Source organism: Hyla sarda, chromosome 9 (assembly GCF_029499605.1).
Source record: "Hyla sarda isolate aHylSar1 chromosome 9, aHylSar1.hap1, whole genome shotgun sequence".
Lineage (NCBI taxonomy): Eukaryota > Metazoa > Chordata > Amphibia > Anura > Hylidae > Hyla > Hyla sarda.
Genome location: NC_079197.1, coordinates 32,222,757 through 32,250,314, shown reverse-complemented (window position 1 = coordinate 32,250,314; position 27,558 = coordinate 32,222,757). Strand labels below are relative to the sequence as shown.

The window sequence follows — 27,558 nt, the reverse complement described above, 5'->3', positions numbered from 1 at the left end:
ATGAATTTTCATTGCGAATTTCGAAAATATTTAGAATATAGCTAAATATGTTAGTTATGACGAATATTCCTTTTTTTTATGTGTAAAAAGTGATCATCCCTCCCTACTTCCAGTTTGTGGTCCAAAGAAGGCGAATATGTGAAAATTTGTGAATATTGGCACTTCCAGAGGACACTGATCCCTCCCTTCTTTAAGCTTCTGAGCCAATGAAAAGGATGCAAATACAGTTGTCAGAGGTTAGCAACATCCCTAGCAACCAATAGGAAAGTAGTTAGTTGAAAGATATAATCATGCATGCGCATTTTGCGAATTTCATTATGAATTTCGCATGAAAGAAAAGTGAACGAATATGCGAAATTCGTGAATATAGTGAACATATATTCGTGAAATATCACAAATTCAGAAATGTACTATGTCGCTCATCACTAGTGTTGAACGTGAATATTCAAATAGCGAATTTTTACCGCGAATATTGGCACTTCGCGATTTTGGGAATATTTACAATATAGCTAAATATATTCGTAATGACAAATATTTGCTTTTTTTCACAGTACACATCACAATGATGTGTACTGTGTAAATAAAAAGTGATCATCCCTCCCTGCTTCCAGCTTGTGGTCCAAAGAAGGCGAATATGCGAAAATTCTCGAATATTGGAACTTCCAATGGACACTGATCCCTCCGTTCTTTTAGCTTGTGGGCCAATGAGAAGGATACAAATACAGTTGTCAGAGGTTAGCAACAACCCTAGCAACCAATAGGAAAGTAGTTAGCTGAAAGATATAATCACGCATGCGCATTTAGCGAATTTCATTCCGAATGTCGCATGAAAAAAAAGTGAACAAATATGCGAAATTCATATATTCGCAAAATATCATGAATTCGAATATGGCCTATGCCACTCATCACTACTCATCGCTACAGTTTAGATTGATTTCAGACCTATTGGTAAAGAAAGTTGGACTTGGAAGACTCCTGAGAACATTCTAGTAGCAGCTAGTAGACAGATACCGGCATATTGTATGTCCTGAAATCTGGTATCTTTGTATGCAGTAAGGTCCTATGGTTTTTGCGCCTTTTCTCTCTGCCATGCCATCTATACTCTCATATAGTACATTCACTGTGTTTCTTGCTGTCTTGCTTTACAGGAAAATACTTATTCTGTACTGTGGCTTTCTGTTGTGCATCTTTATTCTTGCATGGCAGGCGTCGTTTCTTCACAAATTCACAAAGAAAAGCACTTATTGGACCCCGACACCTACGACGATTTCAGCAGCTCAGACACCATGTCTAATTTGTAAAGAAATTTGAAGGCAGAAATTGTTTTCAATCCCAACAGTAAATTGATTAATTTACATTGTAAATAGGACAATTCTGGTTCTATACATAGTAAAATAATGAGAGAGGCAAGAATGAAATCTCAAGAGCAAAACAAAGTGTTCTTTGGCTTTTGAGTGTATATTTCGCATAGCACCACTAAATGAACTTTTAGTCACTGCAGAAGTAATTAGTATGTAGCAGAATAAGTTTTTATTCTATGTTGAACCAGTTATACTATTCAGTCTGAGACCGCAACTCGGAAATCATATTGTTTTCTTTTCAGCGCTCAAGGTCACACAACAGCGTATAGACTTTAATTAAACTGAAGCAATAACGTGAAATCCTAGTTTTTGGTAAAAGGTGTAGTTTTTATCATTAAATTAGTTGTCTCATCTGAAATCCCCTTTCAGAGCGAAGCAGCTCCCAGCAACCCCAATAATCAGCTGATTTTTGTTGCTCGGGAAGCTACAGCCTATGCGCCAGAGCTTTAAGATTTAAAGGGCCATTGCGCTCATTAGTGTAATTTACCTGTGGCTTATTGGTAAATTCCTCCACCCTCCTCATTTCCCTGTCGGATCTTTGTTGCCTTGAGCCTGAGAGAAAGCATTCCTGTTATTGCCTTGCTGTGTATCTTATCCTTTGCTCCATGACCTTGCTCCTTTGCCGCCTGCCTACTGACCATTTGCTACATTCCTGACTACACTACTGTGCTGCCTGCCCTGACCTTCTGCTATCCTTACTATGAGCTGCCTTATCCCTCCTGTGCATCGCATCTCCTCAGCCGCCTGTGTGGTCGAGCCGTGCCTGGAGTAGCAACTTGGGTGCCGCCTGCCACAGCAAGTCCATCCCGCGGCACCTTAGACTCCGCTCCCTGGTATGATTCGATTCATCTGCCACACAGGTCCAGCGGATTCACATCCATCGGGGTTCCTGTCTTCTGAAACATGAGTGTTACAATGAGCAGACCCCATGGCGGGTCAATGAATCAGCCTGGAGGTGGCAGAAGCATAAGGAGACCATTTAGTGGCAGAAGACCAAGCCTGGAGGTGGCAGCAGCATGAGGAGACCATAGGGCCTCACAATTCCTAAGATTAAAAGATGCATTTTCAAATTTAAATTGAAGATTTTAAATAGCTAGTGCTACCATAAAAATGTTTAGGTTTGAATCGCGGCGATATTCGCATTCGTTGCAAATTTTTCATGAAATTTGTTATGAATTTGGATTTGTCACTCGTACAGCGACGGCTGTCGCATCAAGTTCCACGGCTTTAGGCCGACATCTTTAATCTCTGCAGCAATCCCTGATCTGATGAAGGTCAATATTTGACCGAAACATTATCCATTTACCTTGTGGATTGCATATGAAATAAATCACCTATACTGCAACTTTTGAGTGCCAAGTTTCTTGTTTTATAAATTTAAGGAGTGGGATCCTACTTGTGCACCTACACTGAGCAAGAGTGCCATATACTATTACTTCATTTAATAGAACTGTGTAATGAAAAAGTGACAGTTTTGTTAAACAGTTATTCTGTTTTGTTTTTTAAATAAAACCAAGTTTCATTTTACAGCACAGAAAACTGCCCAGTGTAACAGTAAATTTCATAGGTATGGTGAAACGCAATTGATTCAATGAGCTATTTTAGGTGCATTTTGGCAGATGCAGTAATCAACAGTGGTCAGAGTTTTTGTGCAAAATTTCCCCACAGGGGAAAAAAATTTAATCAACTGGTGCCAGAAAGTTAAACAGATTTGTAAATTACTTTTATTACAAAATCTTAACCTTTCCAGTACTTATCAGCTGCTGTATACTACAGAGGAAGTTATTCTCTTTTTGAATTTCCTTTCTGTCTGACCACAGTGCTCTCTGCTAACACCTCTGTCCATTTTAGGAACTGTCCACAGTAGGAGAAAATCCCCATAGCAAACCTCTTTTGCTTTGGACAATTCCTGAAATGGACAGAGGTGTCAGCAGAGAGCATTTGTGGTCAGACAGAAAGAACTTCCTCTGTAGTATACAGCAGCTGATAAGTACTGGAAGGGTTAAGATTTTTTAATAGAAGTAATTTACAGATCTGTTTAACTTTCTGGCACCAGTTGATTTAAAAGAAAATGTTTTCCAGCGGAGTACCCCTTCAAGGAGAATGTATCAGATATTGCTTTTTTTTATTATTTGATTTCTGACTGTAGTTTTTTTTTTTCTTTTTTTTTTTCTTCGTGCATTACTATGGCTGTTTTTAAACAGCATTTAGATATATTATTAATAGCAAGCCCCAAGGACATAGGTGACTAAAGCTGTCCCATTGACATGGATGGGAAAGGTGTCTGGGCCATGCTATGTGACCTTCTATGATATGTGACCTGTGAACATCACCTATTGTCTTACCTACGTACTGGTACTGTTGAGTTTTTATTAGTGTTTAATGTTGTTTCAGACTTGCAGGATTTTACTCTATTTACTATGGGGATTTACAGGTCGGAAAAGTTCTCATCATCTTTTTCTTTGTGTGAATCCATTATTCACAGGATTTTGTGTGAATACAATAGTAAATAGGTCAGATTGTAAGAACATACCCCTGTTTTTAGCTGGCAACACCCCCTTTCCTACTGGCAATGCCTTTTCTTTTGAGTTTTTCAATTTATTTTGGCACATTAGACCACAAATTCTGGCACACTGCACCACATTTTGGCGCATGATTCGACAATAGCAGATTTGGTTCACAATAGTAAATCAGGGCCAATGCATCTTCCGCTACTGCAGCAATGAAACCACACACTGAGGGTGATTTAGGCTGGGTTCACATATGTCCGGCATCCGGCATAGGTGAACTCAGCCTAAATCTCGACGCAACTGATGCCACAACTGATGACAAGTTGTCAACAGTTGAATGGCATGCGGCATCCATTGTTTCTGGGCAACAGAGAGGGGAAAGCAGCAAGCTGCGTTCCCATGTCCGGTGCCCTCCGGCATGTCCAACCATCCGGCGTCAAAATTGAGACGCTGGATGATTGTGAACTGTCCCATTCAAATGAATGGGATCAGTTCTAGCATCAGTTTCCCTCCGGTGCACGCCAGAAAGTAACTTTTCCGGACGACTGATATATGTGAACCCAGCCTTACTGAGAGTGGCATGTTGTTTTCTCTGTTGTTATATTTTTCCTGAAACATGCAATACAATTTGGGTGCAAAACCCCCCCAAAAAAGAGTTGGGATCCCCACATGACTATTACATTTCAGTTGTATTTTAAACCCTCAACCCCCTAGAGGACACAGGGCCTACCGATCAACCCTGTGTGCCTGTGACTTAGCGTACTAGGACATATATATATGTCCTGCGTCTCTTAGTGGCTCTGAAGCGAGTGCATATTTGATATCACCACATGTGGAAATTTCCGATCTACTAAAATATTAAGTTAATGATCCCGTACAGTGAAAATCCAAAATTGCTGATTTTTGATCACATCCCAGCAAAAAATAATAAAAAGTAATCAAAAAGTCACATATACACAAAAGTGGTACCGATGAAAACTACAGATCATGGTGAAAAAAAATAAGCACTCATACAGCCACATATATGGAAAAATAAAAAAAAAGTTATAGGGGATCAGAATAGAGCAATTTCAAACATACTGATTTCTTTTTAAAATAATATAATAGACATAATAGAATAGTGTGTAAAAGATGGGTATCATTTTAGTCGTATTGACCCACAGAATAAAGAGAACACATTAGTTTTACCATAAAGGTCACTGCGTAAAAACAAAAAATCCAAAAGTTGCAAAATTTCTTATCAATTTCCCACCTTGGTTGCACAGTAGATGTTTCGGTAAAATAAAAGGTGTAATTACAAAGTGCAATTAATAGCACTAAAAACAAGCCTCATATGATTCTGTAGGGGGGAAATAAAAGAGTTATGGCTCTTAGAAGGCAAAGAGGAAAAAACAAAAATGCAATAATAAAAATTTCCTGTGTCCTCAAGGCCAAAATGGGTTGTGTCTTCAAAAATTAAAGGGGTACTCCGGAGGGGAAAAAAAATTCGAAACAACTGGGGCCGGAAAGTTATGCAGAATTTTAACTCCTATGGCTAATGTTGGACATTGACTATTGGAGCGATGTCCAACATTAACCCTGTTAATCAAAGTTGAAAAAATACAGTGGAGCTGAGTGGGATGCCTGCGTCCCTTACCTTCCTCCTTGCTTGCCAATCAGCGCTCTTTTAGTGCAGGGCTGCACTCATGGAGGGCCAATAACACTGACCAATGCTGTACAGCAAAGCAGAGTAGACACAGCTCACCCCAATGTCCTTGCCACGGCACGGACAGGACCGGACCCCAGTCCAGCAATTGCAGGAGAAATGAAGAGAAGGTCCAGCGTGGCAATTCAAGCAATACTTGGTACTTTATTTAGCAATCAGCCAACATGGAAGACAGGTGACGCGTTTCGGCCACAATACGTAGCCTTAGTCGTACGACTAAGGCTACGTATTGTGGCCGAAACGCGTCACCTGCCTTCCATGTTGGCTGATTGCTAAATAAAGTACCAAGTATTGCTTGAATTGCCACGCTGGACCTTCTCTTCATTTCTACTGACCAATGCTGTGTCATAACATTTTATTTAATTATAACATTTTAATTAGAACATTTTATTTAAAATCTCTTTATAGAGTGTGTAGAATAGTCTTACCTTCTAGTCGCATTCCTACATTTAGACACTTTTGGAAACGGCAATATGGACATCTCTTCCTTTGAGTTTTGTCTATTTTACAGCTTTGGTTTTCTGTGCAGGTATACCGCTTGTTATTTTGGACGGTCCTCTTGAAGAAGCCCTGGATTACACAATAAATTGATGTTATGGAAAGATTAGATACCAAGACAGGTTCTTAAGCTTGGGGTTATTTAGTTTGGGGAAAAGACAACTTAGGGGCAATTTGATCACAATGTACAAATATAGGAAAGGACAGAACAGAGATCTTTACTGTAAGAGCAGTGAGACTATGGAGACTATGGAGCGACATCACATGATGTGATGGCTGACTCTTTAAACAAGTTTAAGAGAGGAGACTGTGAAACAAGTGTTCAGCTTCCCATCACCACAGGTGAAGGTAAACATTAAAGGGGTACTCCGCCCCTGGCATCTTATCCCCTATCCAAAGGATAGGGGATAAGATGTTAGATCGCCGCGGTCCCGCTGCTGGGGACCCCGGGGATCGCCGCTGCAGCACCCCGCTATCATTACAGCACAGAGCGAGTTCGCTCTGTGCGTAATGACGGGCGATACAGGGGCCGGAGCAGCGTAACGTCATGGCTCCGCCCCTCATGACATCACGGCCCGTGGCCCTTAATGCAAGTCTGGATAGGGGATAAGATGTCTAGAGGCGGAGTACCCCTTTAACAGTGTCCCTTTAAATCAGTAGAGTAATGCCCTTCCTATCCACTCTTCACTCTAACTAAGAGATGACAATCTTAAACAAAGACCCGCTCTATTAATTCAGAGCATTCTAGTAGGTTATATGAAAATGAGTCTGCAAAACTAGATAACTCCTTTAACAGGATGATATAGATAACCTTATTTTAAGGGCAAATCTCTTATGCTATGTTTTTACCAGCTGTAGGGTCAATTAATTTGTATATTAAAAGGGAGACAGGCTTAAAGTGGTACTCCCGTGGAAAACTTTTTTTTTTTTTTTTTTTTTTTTAATCAACTGGTGCCAGAAAGTTAAACAGATTTGTAAATCACTTCTATTAAAAAATCTTAATCCTTTCAGTACTTTTTTAGGGGCTGTATACTAAAGAGAAATCCAAAAAAGAAATGCATTTCCTCTGATGTCATGACCACAGTGCTCTCTGCTGACCTCTGCTGTCCATTTTTAGAACTGTCCTTAGTAGGAGAAAATCCCCATAGCAAACATATGCTGCTCTGGACAGTTCCTAAAATGGACAGCAGAGGTCAGCAGAGAGCACTGTGGTCATGACATCAGAGGAAATGCATTTCTTTTTTGGATTTCTCTTTAGTATACAGCCCCTAAAAAGTACTGGAATGATTAAGATTTTTTTTAATAGAAGTGATTTACAAATCTGTTTAACTTTCTGGCACCAGTTGATTTAAAAAAAAAAAAAGTTTTCCACGGGAGTACACCTTTAACAATTGCGCAGAACCCTTCGGAAACAATTGGCATAGCTAATAGTTGTATATCTAATAAGGGTAGCAAAGTATTTCAACAACCATCTACCTATCTTTTGACTAAGTCCTAATTTTGTGCCTCATCCAGTACAAATAGCAATTAATCGTCTAAGCCGAAGATGTGTTGAGTGGAAACCAAACGTATACAGCTATATGGCAAGAATATTTTGTTTCTTCTTTTCCTTCGTTGTGTTACATTTTTGACATGACTCCATACAATATCTTTGTATCCGCTCTAAGAATCCCAATAATTGTTTACATTCTAGCCATCAAGGAGTTCACATTCACACAATGCAAATACATTCAGCATGCCTGTTACAAACTTCTCTGTGTTGTTTTTTTTTCTTTTTTTTTACCAACATTGTTTCAAATTCCTAAAATACGCTTGATGCAAATAATACATCCTTTGTTCAAGGGGCAATATGACAACATTCCTCCAATACGGATAACTTGCCAGTAGAAATTGTTATTCACGGACAGTTGGTCTCGTTGATGGGTCAGGATGGTGCAATAAAGCTTTGTTCTCTATGGAATAATACATTTTTACCATTAATATAATGAAATTATATGGGTACGGGACCTCCAAATTAACTAATTCATAACACAATACAATTTTAAAATATAACCTTTACTAATTTCCTATTAAAATATACAAAACACCAATATGTGAAAATAAGGCTGTTATTAATAGTTTGTATTAGGGATCGACCAATTATCGATATGGCCGATATTATCGGCCGATAATCACGACTTTGGGCATTATTGGTATCGGCAATTACCTATAATATGGGGCCGGGGGCGGTGCGGCGGGTCGGGGGGGGCGGTGGCGGTGATAGGTCTCAGGACCCCTGGACAGGCAGGGGGAGAGAAGCGGGTGGCGGTCTATGGCACCGCAAAAGCCACTGCAGCGCATTGATTTAAAGCGCCCGCTTTAAATCAATGATCTGCAGCAGTTTCGCGGGGGGGATAAATAGCCGATAACTTATACCGGAATATCGTTATAAGTTATCGCTATCGCCCCTAACCTACACCGATTATCGGTATCGGCCCTAAAAAACGATATCGGTTGATCCCTAGTTTGTATGGTGTGCAAAAATATATATGTAGATCAGTATATGTGGGTTTTCTGATGTACAATAGTCACCTAAGGGTAGACTATAAACACACTAAAATAATGACGCCAAATGATATTGTATACAGAAAAGGGCAATATATTAATAGGTATAGCACATACACACATACAGAAGAGAGCAATAGTAATGGTCGGATTAAACACATGTGCAAGTACCAATAAAATGAAAAATGATTGGATAGCATAAATGGTCACTCACGATTTTGCAGAGACGAAGATCAATGGGTGCAGCTGGAGCAATGTCACACATTCTGGTAAAGGAACAGTGCATGTGATAAGCAAGATAATAGAATGACTGTCCCTAGTAAAATGCTCCTAAACTTGCCCTGCCTAACAGTGGAGGATGAGCCCCCACTTCAAACGCCGGCTGACCGCTATAGGACCCTAAATCGCACCATATACATATAATTGCCCTAATGATGATCACCATCAGCATCACCATTCGCAAATCTAAAAATGAGATGAAACAGTGGAAAATAAGTGCTCAAAATAAATGTGCCAGATAATCATTAAAATTAAAAGCTTCCTCGACGCGTTTCCCCCCATTTAGGATAACATTGGGGTTCTTCAGGAGGTAGTAAACAAATAAAGAAATAAAGGCTATACAGGGAAAAAGATATAGCACATATAATGCATGATGCCAAAATGCATCTCTGTAGTTGAGGTGCACATAGATGCCGTGTGTCCCTGACGCACGGCATCTATGTGCACCTCAGCTACAGGGATGCATTTTGGCATCATGCCAAAGGCTGTACAGGGACGCACAGCATCTATGTGCACCTCAACTACAGAGATGCATTTTGGCATCATGCATTATATGTGCTATATCTTTTTCCCTGTATAGCCTTTATTTCTTTATTTGTTGACTACCTCCTGAAGAACCCCAATGTTCTCCTAAGTGGGGGGGGGGAACGCGTTGAGAAAGCCTTAATTTTAATGATTATCTGGCACATTTATTTTGAGCACTTACTTAGCACTGTTTCATCTCCTTTTTAGATTTGTGAATGGTGATGCATCATCATTAGGGCAATTATATGTATATGGTCAGATAGGGCGATTTAGGGTCCTATAGCGGTCAGCCGGCGTTTGAAGTGGGGGCTCATCCTCCACTGTTAGGCAGGGCAAGTTTAGGAGCATTTTACTAGGGACAGTCATTCTATTATCTTGCTTATCACATGCACTGTTCCTTTACCAGAATGTGTGACATTGCTCCAGCTGCACCCATTGATCTTCGTCTCTGCAAAATCATGAGTGACCATTTATGCTATCCAATCATTTTTCATTTGATTGGTACTTGCATATGTGTTTAATCCGACCATTACTATTGCTCTCTTCTGTATATGTGTATGTACTATACCTATTAATATATTGCCCTTCTCTGTATATTATTATTATTATTATTATTATTTTCTCTAAGTGTGGTTGTAGTCTACCCTTAGGTGACTACTGTACATCAGAAAACACACATATACCGATCTACATATATTTCTTGCACACCATACAAACTATTAATAACAGCCTTATTTTCACATATTGGTGTTTTGTATATTTTAATAGGAAATTAGTAAAGGTTATATTTTAAAAGGGTATTGTGTTATGAATTAGTTAATATGGAATAATAAATCCTGTAAATGCTGTGGACATGCATTTTTTTATTATTAAATTGTATTTTTATGTAAATGAAATATTTTTTTCATCAACTCTATATTAAAAACGGTGCTTAGTTTCTCGTCTTCAACGTCTGTCTCATTCAGAGTAGAAACCATTAGAGGAACCATCTGATGGCTTGGTCTTCATCTTCTCTCTCCTTAACGATCTTCTTCTAACGGCTTTGTTCACATCTGTACTTATATTTCCGTTCTGCCCCAACATGGCAGCATGACAATTATTTATTTATTTTTATTTATTTATTGTATTTTTTTTATTTATTTATTTATTTATTTTATATAGCGCCTACAGATTCCGCAGCGCTTACAATTATGGGGTACAAACAAAGACAATGAAAAAAACAACTGTACTAAATTAGTTGCATATACAACAGGGGTAGAACTCCAACGTGTAGATGGGATAAAAGGGCACTGGACAACCAGGTAACTAGACCAAATGTTTATTCACCCATAATGCAATGCGTTTCACAGCACAGCTGCTTCATCAGGCATCAAGCAGCTGTGCTGTGAAACGCGTTGCATTATGGGTGAATAAACGTTTGGTCAAGTTACCTGGTTGTCCAGTGCCCTTTTATCCTGTCTACATCTTGGAGTTCTACCCCTGTTGTGTCTGCACCTTACGAGACGGGGAGTGGCTGCGGACACCTCATTTCTTTGATTTCTACACCTTGATCCATTGTTGCACTTGGTGGAGTGTAACCCATTTTGGTAAGCATGACATCCACCTGAGCAACAATGGCATCACACTACGGAGCGCTGTCTGTCTTTTGTTTCAGTAAATTAGTTGCATGACAAACCCAATAGCACCCGATAGTCCTCTTAGGCTTTAATGGGATTTGTTGGGTTACCATAAACATGGTGTCCAGTATTCTATTAGATGAAATATCACTGCATGTTGCAGTATTTTTGACAGTACATGTGAAGAAGGCTCGAATGTGAACAATGCCTAAGCTGATTTATGGCCAAATCAATGTTGACCATTGAAGATTAGTCTGAGAGGGACTGATAGGTAGCCAGTCTGATGGACTTCAATCTGAATGGGGCAAAGCAGCCTGTTAAAACAGAGCTACTTTTTTCATGTTTTTGTTTTACACCAAAATAGGTACAGTGCAGTGGAAAAATGCATTCAGAAGTGTCGGTTGCTTTTATTAAACAATTTACTCCAGTTTGGTTGAACTATCAGATTAATGTTTTGAGAAGGGACCGTGCAGGGTGCGAGGGGGAGGAGAGGAACATCAACAAGGGACTCTGGATTGGCCAGGGTATTTAGACACCGGGCTACGACAATGAACTGAACCTTTGCTGTGTGAAGAAAAGCTTTGCTATCACTCTACCTAATAATGCAAGCATTGTCATATTTCTAAGGCACGTAAAGATACACAGTGTACTTCATGGCTGCATCTGTGCTGGAAATGAAGCAAAATAATGTCATAGCTCGGCACTGACTGATCATGAGAATTCTTCAGTGTCTTTGTGCTTCCACCTGCCATTATTACTGTGGGCACATGACCTGAGAGTACTTGTATCTAATTCTAGGAAGAAAATATGCCCCTACCTTCATTAGTCACAGCACAAAAAAACAATAAGGTCAGATTAATTAGGTATTGTAGCACTAAATGACCCCATTATAATTAAAACCACGTATTTATTGGTATGCATTAAAATAAAACACTATGACAAAATATTGTGTAAACAAAAATTGGTGACATCAGGGATATCCTCTACCATCTGGGCTAACACATGGAATTGAAGACAGCACCGTCAATAATAGAATATTTATATACCCCACCGTGAGAGGTTATACTCTGTATGGCAATGTACGTTAGTATAAGCAGGTAGCGGCACAACCAAGGACAGCAGTAACCTCCAAAAAATGTAACACTTGACGAATGCTGTCACTTACGCCAAACTCAGAAAACCAATAACACCACATGAATAATGTGGAAAAATATAAAAACATTACAGTTTTATTCGTTCCGACGCGTTCCCCCCCATAGTCACGCCGTTTCTCAAGGAACTTAAAGACAATCCCCTTGATATGGGATGATGTATAATGGAGAGTCTGCCTCAGATACAGCACATGCCTATCATAAAAAAAAGTATGTAAACATAATAAAATAGCTGAACAACGTGCAGCAGTTCCTTTCTGGGCTACATACCCTCCAGTACGGGGCACCTCTCCTGCGCTATCAATGATACAACGCCTTTCCATAGAAGTGTAGAAGGATACTGCACGCCGATTTAAACCCAGGCCGGCGCCGCGGTTCAATTCCGGGGTATCGCGGCCTCACTTCCAGTTAATCTACATTTACAGGGGAGCGGTAACCCTGTCCCTACTCACATCAAGTGAGCCTGCTGACAGCTAGTCACATGACCGCGATGTGTCACATGATACTATTATATAAGCAAACTTTGTACTGAGTTTGACGTTCCTGTCACATATGAAACCAATTAGCAACTGTGATTTATCAGTGCAATAAAAGGTTATTATAACAATTGAACATTACTAATAGCAACCAGGTAAGTATCAGTTATTTCTACACCTTATGGTACATTTTATAACCGGACACATCAATTTTAGGCATGGCTGATGGATATTTATAAAAAATTCCTGCGGACAAGATTACATATTGCGGTGTAATGACAGTGGTATACACATGCTGAAATTACATTAAAACAAAAGAGGATGAAGATAAGAATAGAGATAAAAGGAAAGTTTGTAATATAGTTATGGTCTGATCCCTAAGGTATCTGTAATAATTTTATTAGGCAGTTTATGCGATAACATATGGGACAGCCACAGTTTATATTAATATACACTCCCCAGATCTCAAATGGGGCAGGGAGGGGGGATAGGGAAGAGGAATCACGGTTATAGGAAGGATAGAGCATCAAAAATTCCCTCTATCGATAATCTATCTCCAGACCAAACCTCCTTCCTACATAACTCCTTTTGTTAAATTATTAGATAAACAACATGCTGCGGGAATACTCAATAATTACACACTCCTATAATTGAATAATCAAGGTGATAATTAAAGCCGGAGACAGTGGTGCCCCTCTAGCATCTGATTCCCACACCCACTCTCCCTGCCTTTTGAGGAACCCACCTTAACAGGGTGGCCCCAACCTCGGTGACAGTCCCTTCCTCGCTAAGTGACTGGCTTAACGGGTTAACATCCTAAGGAAAAGAAAAGCCAGGAGAGACATACATGTAAACCCTATTCACAGTCGCAGACTTATAACATATACCTGTCTGGAATTATTATAAATAACATCAAGATAAAGAATCTTCACATTGGAAAAATATCAATAATCATGTTCAGGGGTAGTGTCAATAAAACACCTCACATCCACCCCCCCAACTATAAATTCTACTTATAGTTTACTTACGGTAATCAATGAAAATTTAGGCTTTTGTTGAGACAAAAAGGACTTGTAGTTTTTAGCCTATATATGCATTCGGTTTCCTTTCTTAGGACCTTCCTATCTACATTTCCTCTTCTCATACCCGACCTCACAACTTCAATTGCTTGAAATTTTAAGAAACTGGGATCCCCATTGTGCCTATCCCATACATGCCTTGCTTTGGGCCATTGATGCCCAATCTTCCTCCTAAATTCACGTCTAGTGTTGCCCACATAGGTCAGTGGGCAAGTACATTTGCAAAGATAGACCACCATAAAGGTACTGCAATTTGAAAAATCCCTAATGGTGAACTCTTTTCCATTCTGGTCACTCACAAAGGTTTTTGATTTATTAATGAAAGGACAAGTGATACAGTCGCCACCACATCTAAAAGTTCCTGTGGGTCTCCTATTAAGCCAAGAATCAGATGGAGTTATCGGCTGGAAGTAGCTATGTACCACATAGTTACTTATTGATCTATCCTTACGAAATGTCAATGACGAGTGTTCTGATAATACCTCCCTGAGATGGGGGTCTGACCTTAGAATTCCCCAGTACTGGCCTAGGATATTCTTAACCTGTTCTGATCTTTCATCAAAATATCATGCAGATTTGTTTGTCACTGTCGGCCGACTTAGTCTTTAGTACTAGCAAGTCAGACCAATCGCTTTTCAACACATATTTATAGGCCTTTCTCAATACTTTATCCGGGTACCCCCTCTCATGGAATCTCCTTCTTAGATCTGAAGATTGAATGATAAAATCCTCTACATCAGAACAATTTCGTCTCAGACGAAGGTATTGCCCTTTTCTGTATACCCTGCTTAAGAGGACTGGGGTGATGAATTTCGAACCTGAGCAGATTGTTTGTAGCAGTGGATTTCCTGTAGATGCTTGTTGTAAGACCTCCACAACCATCCTTTCTAATCAATACATCTAGAAACAGTAGGGAGACATAAGTGGATTCATATGTAAATTGTAATCCAATGGGGTTCCAAGAGATTACACAAATTCCTTAAACAACACTTCCGTGTCACTCCAAAGAATGAAGATGTCGTCAATATATCTACCCCAATACAGAATGTGAAATGAAGATGGTTGCCCTCCTCCCCAAAAACAATATTGTCCTCCCACCAGCCCAGGGTCACATTGGCGTATGTGGGGGCACAGGGGCTCCCCATCACTGTGCCCCTGAACTGGTGGTAGAAGCGGCAATCGAATATGAAGTAATTATGATGTAATACAAATTGGAGGAGGGTCAGTACAAATTCCTTATGGTCTTGGCATGATATTCCACAAAATCATAGGTAGTGTTCTGCTGCCTTTAAGCCCCATTCGTGAGGAATACTGTTATATAGAGCTTCAACGTCTATTGAAGCTATCAGAATGTCCGCATCTAGTGTCAGCCCGTCGAGTTTTTGTAACAAGTCCAAGGTGTCTCAAATGTATGACGGTAGTGCTGTTATAAATCCCCTCATGATCTTGTCAATGTAAATCCCACAATTCTGTGTGATAGAGGAGACCCCCGAGACAATGGGGCATCCTTTGAGGGGGCATAGCCCCTTGTGGACTTTCGGTAAGGCATAGAAAGTCGCTATTTGTGGCTTACTGGGCAGCAGAAACTTAAACTCATCTCTGTCTATTAACCTCTTATCAAGAGCTGCTACTAAAATGGTCTCCAATTCAGTCAAGTATTGATCAGTCGGGTCTGATGTCAGAATGGCATACCCTTCCCTATCTTTTAAGAGATCAAGACACCTCTCTCTGTATTGGTCAGAGGGTAACATAACCAAATTACCCCCTTTATCCGTGGGTTTTAGCACTATGCTTTTGTCCTTCTCAAGAGATTTTAAGGCCTGCATTTTGACAGTGGAGTAGTTATTCTCAAAGTGCAGCTGCTTTTTCACCAATTTTTCAAGTTCCCCATTCACCATCTTTGGAGATGTCTATGGCAGGTACACTGTTGGGGGGCGGCATTCTCTCATTTTTTAGTTTGAGTGTGGTAAAAGGGCCAATACCTGACTCTTCTGACCTCAGAACCTCCAACCCTGCCAATATCCTAATATCTTCCAAATCTGACCTTTCAATACCTAATTGTGAACTCTCAGTATCATCCTGCAGACAGAAGTAACTTGTACCATCTAAATTTCCTGAAGAACAGATTCAAATCCTTCACCCAAGAAAATAAATTAAATCTGCCTACGGGTACATAGGACAGTCCTTTCTTTAAAATAGATATTTTGGCTACTGTTAATGATTTATTAGAGAGATTAATAATGCGATTCTCAGTCCCTACAGTCTCCTCCCTCTCAGACTATAAGTGGGGACCTCTAAAAAATACAAGGCAGATGACATGACTGCAGATGAGGAGGAAGAGGATGAGGAGGATGCTGGTGGGGCCTGGTTGTCCCCATTTGCTGAACCTCTTGTTGTCGACTGCTTCCATCCTCTACCTCTTACTCCATCTCCCCTTCCTCTGCTACGCCCAGGTTCTCCTGTCTAATAAAATTATTACATATACCTTAGGGATCAGACCATAACTATATTACAAACTTTCCTTTTATCTCTATTTTTATGTTTATCCCCTTTTGTTTTAATGTAATTTCATTACACCGCAATATATAATCTTGTCCACAGGAATTTTTTATAAATATCCCTCAGCCATGCCTAAAATGTATATATCCAGTTATAAAATGTACCATAAGGTGTAGAAATAACTGATACTTACCTGGTTGCTATTAGTAATGTTCACTTGTTATAATAACCTTTTATTGCACTGATAAATTGCAGTTGCTAATTGGTTTTATATGTGACAGGAACGCTGTATACACTTTGTCAAACTCAGTACAAAGTTTGTTTATATAATAGTATCATGTGACACACATCGCAGTCACGTGACTAGCCGTCACTTGATGTGAGTGACATGAGTAGTCACATGAGGTAGATTAACCGGAAGTGAGGCCGCGATACCCTGGAAATGAACCGTGGTGCCGGACTGGGTTTAAATCGGCATGCAGTATCCTTCTACACGTGCTGGCTAGGATATGGAAAGGCGTTGTATCATTGATAGCGCAGTGGCGAGTGCGGGAGAGGTACCCTGTATCGGAGGGTGTGTAGCCCAGAGAAGGACTGCTGCACGTTGTTCTACTATTTTATTATGTTGAGTATTAATTGACATACTTTTTTTTTATGATAGGCATGTGCTGTATCTGAGGCAGACTCTCCATTATACATCATCCCATATCAAGGGAATTGTCTTTAAATTCCTTGAGAAACCCCGGGACTATGGGGGGAAACGCATCGGAACGGATAAAACTGTAATGTTTTAATATTTTTCCACGTTATTCATGTGGTGTTATTGGTTCTCTGAGTTTGGTGCGGGTGACAGCATTTGTCAAGTGTTACATTTTTTGGAGGTTACTGCTGACCTTGGTTGTGCCACTACCTGCTCATACTAACGTACATTGCCATACAGAGTATAACCTCTCACGGTGGGGTATATAAATATTCTATTATTGAGGGTGTTGTCTTCACTTCCATGGGTTAGCCCAGACGGTAGAGGATATCCCTGATGTCACCAATTTTTACACAATGGGCCTCATTTACTAAGAGTGTCGGGTTTTTACTAGTGGGAAAAGTTGTTTCAGACTTGCAGGATTCCTTTCTATTCCCTATTGGGAAAAGTCGGGAACATTTTCTGACCAGCTTTTTCTAGGTTCATATTTCCAGCCATTTATCCACAGGATTTTCTGTGAATTCAATAGTAAATCGGTCGGGTTGTGAAACCACGCCATCTTTTCAGACCGACCACGCCCCCTTTGTGACAGACCACGCCCTTTTCGGCTTTTCACAGTGCAATGTCGGGTTTGTTGGATTTTTGTGGCGCACACTGTCGCAAACTGGCGCAGACATGTCTCAGACACTCTGCGCCAAAATAACCAGACAAAAAACGGTCGGTTTCAGCTTAGTACATGAGGCCCAATATTTTGTCATAGTGTTTTATTTTAATGCATACCAATAAATAGGTGATTTTAACTATAATAGGGTCATTTAGTGCTGCGATACCTCTACCTTTTTTACTATATTATAATGGAAAAACTGTGAAACTTCTTTAAGACGGCCACCCTAAATTACACAAAAAAAAGTGGTCTTCCAGAGGGTGGTCTTCTCAAAGATTGCATAACAAATGAGGAACTAAAAATCGGCCATAAAGGGGATCTTTTGGAAAGGTTTCATTGTATATCATCATATCTAGAATATATTACACTGTAATTATAAGTCCGGTAACAATAAGACATGCTATAGAATATATGAAAAGAAGGAATAAAATAAATCAGAAAAACAACTAGGAGCTATATATGGTTATTTCAGGCACAAATATCCGCATTAGAAAAATAAATATTTTTTGGGAAGAAACTACTTCTGCCTTCAAAATAAGATTATAAAAATTGCGCAGCTGTAATATAGTTGAATTTGTAATTTGACACAAGTCAATAATTATTTTTTTTTTTTTTTTTTTTAACCCCACCAGTTTTACCAATCCACTAAAAGGGTTGCATTTTTATTCTGCTATCTTTGTACATCAGTGAATCAGATCACAGGAACAAAATGGCTTCATACAGTATATTGAGTGACGTACTATATAGAGTTATTGTAATCTGTATTGGTAGGTGACACATACCGTATATACTTGAGTATAAGCCGACCCGAATATAAGCCGATGCCCCTAATTTCACCCCAAAAACCAAGGAAAAGTTATTGACTCGACTATAAGCCTACGGTGGGAAACACATCCTCCCCCATGTCATCCAGACCCCCGTCATTAAGACCCTCATCATCATCACCCTGTCATCATCCCCCCTTCCTCATCACCACCTGTCATCATCCCCCCATGTCATCATCCAGACCCCCGTCATCATCCAGACCCCCGTCATCATCCAGACCCCCGTCATTAACACCCTCATCATCATCACCCTGTCATCACCCCCCCCCCCGTCATCCTCCAGACCCCCATCATTAACACCCCCTCATCACCCAGACCCCCGTCATCACCCAGACCCCCGTCATCATCCAGACCCCTGTCATCATCCAGACCCCTGTCATCATCCAGACCCCTGTCATCATTCCCCCCCCCCCTTCATCATCACTGCCTGTCAATCCCTTCATCAGTGGTCTTCAACCTGCGGACCTCCAGATGTTGCAAAACTACAACTCCCAGCATGCCCGGACAGCAATCGGCTGTCCGGGCATGCTGGGAGTTGTAGTTTTGAAACATCTGGAGGTCCGCAGGTTGAAGACCACTGCGGCCTTCGTCATCATCCCTTTAGTTTTCTACTCCCCTCGGTGGGAAGGAAGGGTGAGCTGGTCCGGGCCATCTATGCTGCAGGGACCGTCCGGTGGGGAGGGTTAGTCGTTCCAGGCTGTCCATTTTCACCGGGAGGCCCTCTTCTCCGCTCCGGGCCCGGCCCCGAACTAGTGACGTTGCCTTGACGACGACGCACAGGGACGTTCATGCGCAGGTACGTATGCTGCACACGGACGTCCCTGGGGGTCTGAATGATGACGAAGGCCGCAGTGGTCTTCAACCTGCGGACCTCCAGATGTTTCAAAACTACAACTCCCAGCATGCCCGGACAGCCGATGTCTGTCCGGGCATGCTGGGAGTTGTAGTTTTGCAACATCTCGAGGTCCGCAGGTTGAAGACCACTGAGAAGGGATTGACAGGCGGAGAGTTCACTCGAGTATAAGCCGAGGGGGGCGTTTTCAGCACGAACAATCGTGCTGAAAAACTCGGCTTATACTCGAGTATATATGGTATCTTTGTAATACATAGGAACCATATCAGAATACTTCAGTATCAAATACAAACGACTAGTGCAGCTCTGCCATATCCGTATCCTACGTATACAGATAATGTAAAATATAACATATTGAAGAAACAATACAAGCATTAAATGCTATGTTAAAGATAGATATGGAGAACCGTTTCAGCAGAGACCTAAAGCCATAATCTGTCATTGTACCATATCTAATATAATATTCAAGGTTACTGTGAATGTTTCATTTTCCTTTATTTTTTTGATACTAAGTATCTCAGAGTATATAGACTTAAGATAACAAGAATAATATGATAGGCAGCATCAATTAGCCTGCTTTCCTACCCTTTCAATACATACCACAATTCTATAGTGTACTGTTTTAGATGGTATATATCATGTCCATCATTGCTCTTTTTTTATTTATTTATTTTATTTATTTTTTATGGTTCTTCCCCACCAAAGGGTTAATAATGATCATTTCATTGCCTTAATGGATGACCTCAGTGAGTGTGTAGATCACATACATACAAGAGGCTGGCAGCGTTTGGTTATTTCAATGTTCCCCTTCTGGGTAACATCATTATAGGAATACAACCACAGCTTTGTATGGGATTGGGTGCACAGGACAAATTGGGTGGTTTCCTTATTATGAAATCTAATTATTACCGTGGCCCCTCAAGTTACAATATTAATTGGTTCCGGGACGACCATTGTATGTTGAAACCATTGTATGTTGAGACCGGAACTCTATGTAAACCTGGTAATTGGTTCTAAAGGCACCAAAATGTCATCCAAAAAATAGGAAAAATTATGAATTAAAGAAAAATAAGTAGATAACTAATATAGATAAAGTAAATCCTTACATATAAAAGTAAGAAAGATCTGCTGGGAGCTGTAAATCACTGTCTAGGTCAGTGTTTCCCAAGCAGGGAGCCTCTAGCTGTTGCAAAACAACAACTCCCAGCATGCCCGGACAGCCGTTGGCTGTCCGGGCATGCTGGGAGTTGTAGTTTTGCAACAGCTGGGGGCACCCTGCTTGGGAAACACTGGTCTATGTAGAGGACAGGAGCTTCTTCAGTACACGCAGTGTCCGAAAAAAGTAACATGGGGTCGCCCTTACCTGGTGTCCAAAGGAGCAGGTAACCCTGGTACAGGTAAAGTGTACAGAACATGTAATACCTCCCTGTACTGTAGGGGGCTCTACCAGACATCAGTCAGTGCATACGTTTCAGTAATACAGGGGTTTTACCAGTGAATGCCCATTCTGATTGGTCAGTTCTTGCGGACATTGACACGTTTCATAGATCTGGACTGTCCGTCGCATTGTATGTTGAGTCTGGTTTCAACTTACAATGGTCTAGAAAAGACCATTGTATGTTGAAACTATTGTATGTTGAGGCCATTGTAAGTTGAGGGATCACTGTACATATATTCTGGTTGATAAATAGAGGCAGGCTGTATGTGTGGCTGTAGTAAAGAGACATAGGTGTATATCTGATGGAAATGTACACAGTTTTTTAATTCTATGTTTGTTATTTGCACTAGTACTCAGGTTAGCTCAAATGTGAAATAATTCATGATGATCATGATAAAATGTACGGAATTCAGCAGACTCATTATTTCTTGCAATGCCCTTATATACAATTTTTATCTCTATAGATCAGTGGTCTTCAACCTGCGGACCTCCAGAAGTTGCAAAACTACAAATCCCAGCATGCCCGGTTGAAGATCACTGCTATAGATAGATAGATAGATAGATAGATGGATGGATGGATTAGATAGATAGATATGAGATAGATAGATAGATAGATAGATATGAGATAGATAGATAGATAGATATATAGATAGAAAGATAGATAGATAGAGTTCAACAAAAAGGACCGCACTCCCGGGGTGTCCACGGGTGCAAGCTGGTAGGGTCCAGGTCAAGAGCCCCCACAAACAGGCAGCAAAGCAAAACAGCAGCACTCCGATTTAGATGAAAGCGTGTCAGGCTTTATTCATCAGATGCCACGACGTTTCAACCGTCTCTCACGGTCTTTGTCAAGCTTGACAAAGACCGTGAGAGACGGTTGAAACGTCGTGGCATCTGATGAATAAAGCCTGACACGCTTTCATCTAAATCGGAGTGCTGCTGTTTTGCTTTGCTAGATAGATAGATAGATAGATAGATAGATAGATAGATAGATAGATAGATAGATAGATGGATAGATAGATAGATGGATGGATGGATGGATGGATGGATGGATGGATTAGATAGATAGATATGAGATAGATAGATAGATCTGAGATAGATAGATAGATAGATAGATAGATAGATAGATAGATAGATAGATGGATGGATGGATGGATGGATTAGATAGATATGAGATAGATAGATATGAGATAGATAGATAGATAGATAGATAGATAGATAGATAGAAGAGCACAAATATCACAATGAGTCTGGATTCCAGTGGTTCGGACCAAAGCCAGGGTCAGTACATACAACTATAGATGCTTGGAGCACTCCAAAATATGGGGGGGGGGATATTTTTTTATTGACCCATATGCATTACAAAAGACATTTCATCTAACTTAACTGAGTTTTTTTTTATCAAGCCTAAATAGATAGATGTGTGTACACCTGCAAGGATATATATCAGAAACAATCAGGGGGGGGGGGGAAGGTAAATGCTTATCTATACTCCCTTGTCTGTCACTATTTATGGGTTATAGCTAAGTCAAGTGACATATATGAGCGAACAAAAATGATATAAAAATAATTAGAAATATGAAATACAGTAGATTCAATGGTGGAGTTATATAAATATAAAAGTGTTTGTGGAAAATGTATATGGGGGGAGGGATTCTCTTCAGTTCAGTCTCTATTCAGCCTCTGGTGATAGATCAGTCTTCAGGACACCAGTTCCTGACATAGATGGATAAATATACTGAGCACTGTAAATGAGTGTACTGTATTAGCATCAACTCTGTAAATCAATGTTTACACTGATCATTGTTAATAATAGAATTGTATTACTATCTCTTCTGTGAAATCACTGCATGTAATAAATAGTACTGTATTATTTATATATCCAGTGAAATCACTGTACGTAATAGTACTGTATTATTTATATATCCAGTGAAATCACTGCATGTAATAGTACAGTATTATTTATATATCCAGTGAAATCACTACATGTAATAGTATTACTGTATTATTTATATATCCACTGAAAGCACGGTACGTAATAGTACTGTATTATTTATATATCCACTGAAATCACTACATGTAATAGTACAGTATTATTTATATATCCACTGAAATCACTACATGTAATAGTACAGTATTATTTATATATCCAGTGAAATCACTACATGTAATAGTACAGTATTATTTATATATCCACTGAAATCACTACATGTAATAGTACTGTATTATTTATATATTCACTGAAATCACGGTACATAATAGTACTGTATTATTTATATATCCAGTGAAATCACTGTATGTAATAGTACAGTATTATTTATATATCCAGTGAAATCACTACATGTAATAGTACTGTATTATTTATATATCCACTGAAATCACTGTATGTAATAGTACAGTATTATTTATATATCCACTGAAATCACTACATGTAATAGTATTACTGTATTATTTATATATCCACTGAAATACCTACATGTAATAGTACTGTATTATTTATATATCCACTGAAATCACTGTATGTAATAGTACAGTATTATTTATATATCCACTGAAATCACTACATGTAATAGTATTACTGTATTATTTATATATCCACTGAAATACCTACATGTAATAGTACAGTATTATTTATATATCCAGTGAAATCACTGCATGTAATAGTACAGTATTATTTATATATCCACTGAAATCACTACATGTAATAGTATTACTGTATTATTTATATATCCACTGAAATACCTACATGTAATAGTACAGTATTATTTATATATCCAGTGAAATCACTGCATGTAATAGTACAGTATTATTTATATATCCACTGAAATCACTACATGTAATAGTACTGTATTATTTATATATTCACTGAAATCACTGCATGTAATAGTACAGTATTATTTATATATCCACTGAAATCACTACATGTAATAGTACTGTATTATTTATATATTCACTGAAATCACGGTACATAATAGTACTGTATTATTTATATATCCAGTGAAATCACTGTATGTAATAGTACAGTATTATTTATATATCCAGTGAAATCACTACATGTAATAGTACTGTATTATTTATATATCCACTGAAATCACTGTATGTAATAGTACAGTATTATTTATATATCCACTGAAATCACTACATGTAATAGTATTACTGTATTATTTATATATCCACTGAAATACCTACATGTAATAGTACTGTATTATTTATATATCCACTGAAATCACTGTATGTAATAGTACAGTATTATTTATATATCCACTGAAATCACTACATGTAATAGTATTACTGTATTATTTATATATCCACTGAAATACCTACATGTAATAGTACAGTATTATTTATATATCCAGTGAAATCACTGCATGTAATAGTACAGTATTATTTATATATCCACTGAAATCACTACATGTAATAGTATTACTGTATTATTTATATATCCACTGAAATACCTACATGTAATAGTACAGTATTATTTATATATCCAGTGAAATCACTGCATGTAATAGTACAGTATTATTTATATATCCACTGAAATCACTACATGTAATAGTACTGTATTATTTATATATTCACTGAAATCACTGCATGTAATAGTACAGTATTATTTATATATCCACTGAAATCACTACATGTAATAGTACAGTATTATTTATATATCCACTGAAATCACTGCATGTAATAGTACAGTATTATTTATATATCCACTGAAATCACTGCATGTAATAGTACAGTATTATTTATATATCCACTGAAATCACTGCATGTAATAGTACTGTATTATTTATATATCCAGTGAAATCACTGCATGTAATAGTACGGTATTATTTATATATCCACTGAAATCACTGCATGTAATAGTGCGGTATTATTTATATATCCACTGAAATCACTGCATGTAATAGTACAGTATTATTTATATATCCAGTGAAATCATTGCATGTAATAGTACAGTATTATTTATATATCCACTGAAATCACTGCATGTAATAGTACAGTATTATTTATATATCCACTGAAATCACTGCATGTAATAGTACTGTATTATTTATATATCCAGTGAAATCACTGCATGTAATAGTACGGTATTATTTATATATCCACTGAAATCACTGCATGTAATAGTGCGGTATTATTTATATATCCACTGAAATCACTGCATGTAATAGTACAGTATTATTTATATATCCAGTGAAATCATTGCATGTAATAGTACAGTATTACAGTATTATTTATATATCCAGTGAAATCACTACATGTAATAGTTCTGTATTATTTATATATCCAGTGAAATCACTACATGTAATGGTACTGTATTATTTATATATCCACTGAAATCACTACATGTAATAGTACAGTATTATTTATATATCCACTGAAATCACTACATGTAATAGTACAGTATTATTTATATATCCAGTGAAATCACTACATGTAGTATTACTGTATTCCTATCACCCCTGTGAAACCAGAGTATATACTAAGCACTGTATATATTGGTACTATTACTATTTCTTCTGTAATATCATTGTATGAACAATCCACTACATAATGAATAATTTTTTTCATCAATGTTTAAACTGAGCATTGTATGTAATAATTCTGCATCTCTATCATCCCTGTTAATTCAGTGTATGTACCAACCACTATATATATTAGTACTGTATTGTTATCTATCTCTCCTGAGAAATCAGCGTATATACTGAGAACTGTATCTTATAGTAATGTATTACAATGAAACATTAAATTCATATTATAATTATTATTAGATGTAGTGCTCAGTATAAACATTGATTTTAAAGGGATCACAGTAAAACATGACTATTAAATATAGTTATTGTGTATAGTAATATTGCATTTCTATATTGCATGCTTCTGTGCAATACATGTAATATATATATATATATATATATATATATATATATATATATATATGTATACTATTACTGTTATTATCTCTCATATGACATAAATGTATAATGAATATATATTGAGCACAGTATACTATCCTTTATTTAAAATAAATGAGTAATCTCTGTATTTCATGGTGCCATATTTCTATCCCTCATGTCAGTTCAATGTATATATTGAGCCCTGTGTATAGTGCTGGGGTTTCGTGTGATGTATGGTAATGTTATATACAGTGCTTACATGAGACATGGAAATGATGTATATACTGAGCATTATATAGAATATTACTCACATATCATCCATTATATCAGAGCACTGTATATACTGAGCAGTATATAGAATATTACTCACATATCATCCATTATATCAGAGCCCTGTATATACTGAGCAGTATATAGAATATTACTCACATATTATCCATTATATCAGAGCCCTGTATATACTGAGCAGTATATAGAATATTACTCACATATCATCCATTATATCAGAGCCCTGTATATACTGAGCAGTATATAGAATATTACTCACATATCATCCATTATATCAGAGCCCTGTATATACTGAGCAGTATATAGAATATTACTCACATATTATCCATTATATCAGAGCCCTGTATATACTGAGCAGTATATAGAATATTACTCTCATATCATCCATTATATCAGAGCACTGTATATACTGAGCATTATATAGAATATTACTCACATATTATCCATTATATCAGAGCACTGTATATACTGAGCAGTATATAGAATATTACTCACATATCATCCATTATATCAGAGCCCTGTATATACTGAGCAGTATATAGAATATTACTCACATATCATCCATTATATCAGAGCACTGTATATACTGAGCAGTATATAGAATATTACTCACATATCATCCATTATATCAGAGCCCTGTATATACTGAGCATTATATAGAATATTACTCACATATCATCCATTATATCAGAGCACTGTATATACTGAGCAGTATATAGAATATTACTCACATATCATCCATTATATCAGAGCCCTGTATATACTAAGCATTATATAGAATATTACTCACATATCATCCATTATATCAGAGCCCTGTATATACTAAGCAGTATATAGAATATTACTCACATATCATCCATTATATCAGAGCCCTGTATATACTAAACATTATATAGAATATTACTCACATATCATCCATTATGTCAGAGCCCTGTATATACTGAGCAGTATATAGAATATTACTCACATATCATCCATTATATCAGAGCCCTGTATATACTGAGCAGTATATAGAATATTACTCACATATCATCCATTATATCAGAGCCCTGTATATACTAAGCATTATATAGAATATTACTCACATATCATCCATTATATCACAGCATTGTATATACTGAGCAGTATATAGAATATTACTCACATATCATCCATTATATCAGAGCCCTGTATATACTAAGCATTATATAGAATATTACTCACATATCATCCATTATGTCAGAGCCCTGTATATACTGAGCATTATATAGAATATTACTCACATATCATCCATTATATCAGAGTCCTGTATATACTAAGCATTATATAGAATATTACTCACATATCATCCATTATATCAGAGTCCTGTATATACTGAGCATTATATAGAATATTACTCACATATCATCCATTATATCAGAGTCCTGTATATACTGAGCAGTATATAGAATATTACTCACATATCATCCATTATATCAGAGTCCTGTATATACTAAGCATTATATAGAATATTACTCACATATCATCCATTATATCAGAGTCCTGTATATACTGAGCATTATATAGAATATTACTCACATATCATCCATTATATCAGAGTCCTGTATATACTGAGCATTATATAGAATATTACTCACATATCATCCATTATGTCAGAGCCCTGTATATACTGAG

General features: G+C 37.9%; 1 protein-coding gene across 3 annotated transcripts in view; it reads right to left on the bottom strand.

Annotated features, from left to right (window-relative positions):
- The window catches only part of NR5A1 (nuclear receptor subfamily 5 group A member 1), a 229,475-nt gene that overhangs the window by 114,046 nt on the left and 87,871 nt on the right, over window positions 1-27,558 (bottom strand). For all 3 annotated transcript variants that reach the window (XM_056538142.1, XM_056538143.1, XM_056538141.1), the window contains exon 3: window positions 6,005-6,146. In XM_056538142.1, coding sequence (XP_056394117.1) covers window positions 6,005-6,146 — 142 coding nt within the window. The remainder of the gene's footprint in view (window positions 1-6,004; window positions 6,147-27,558) is intronic.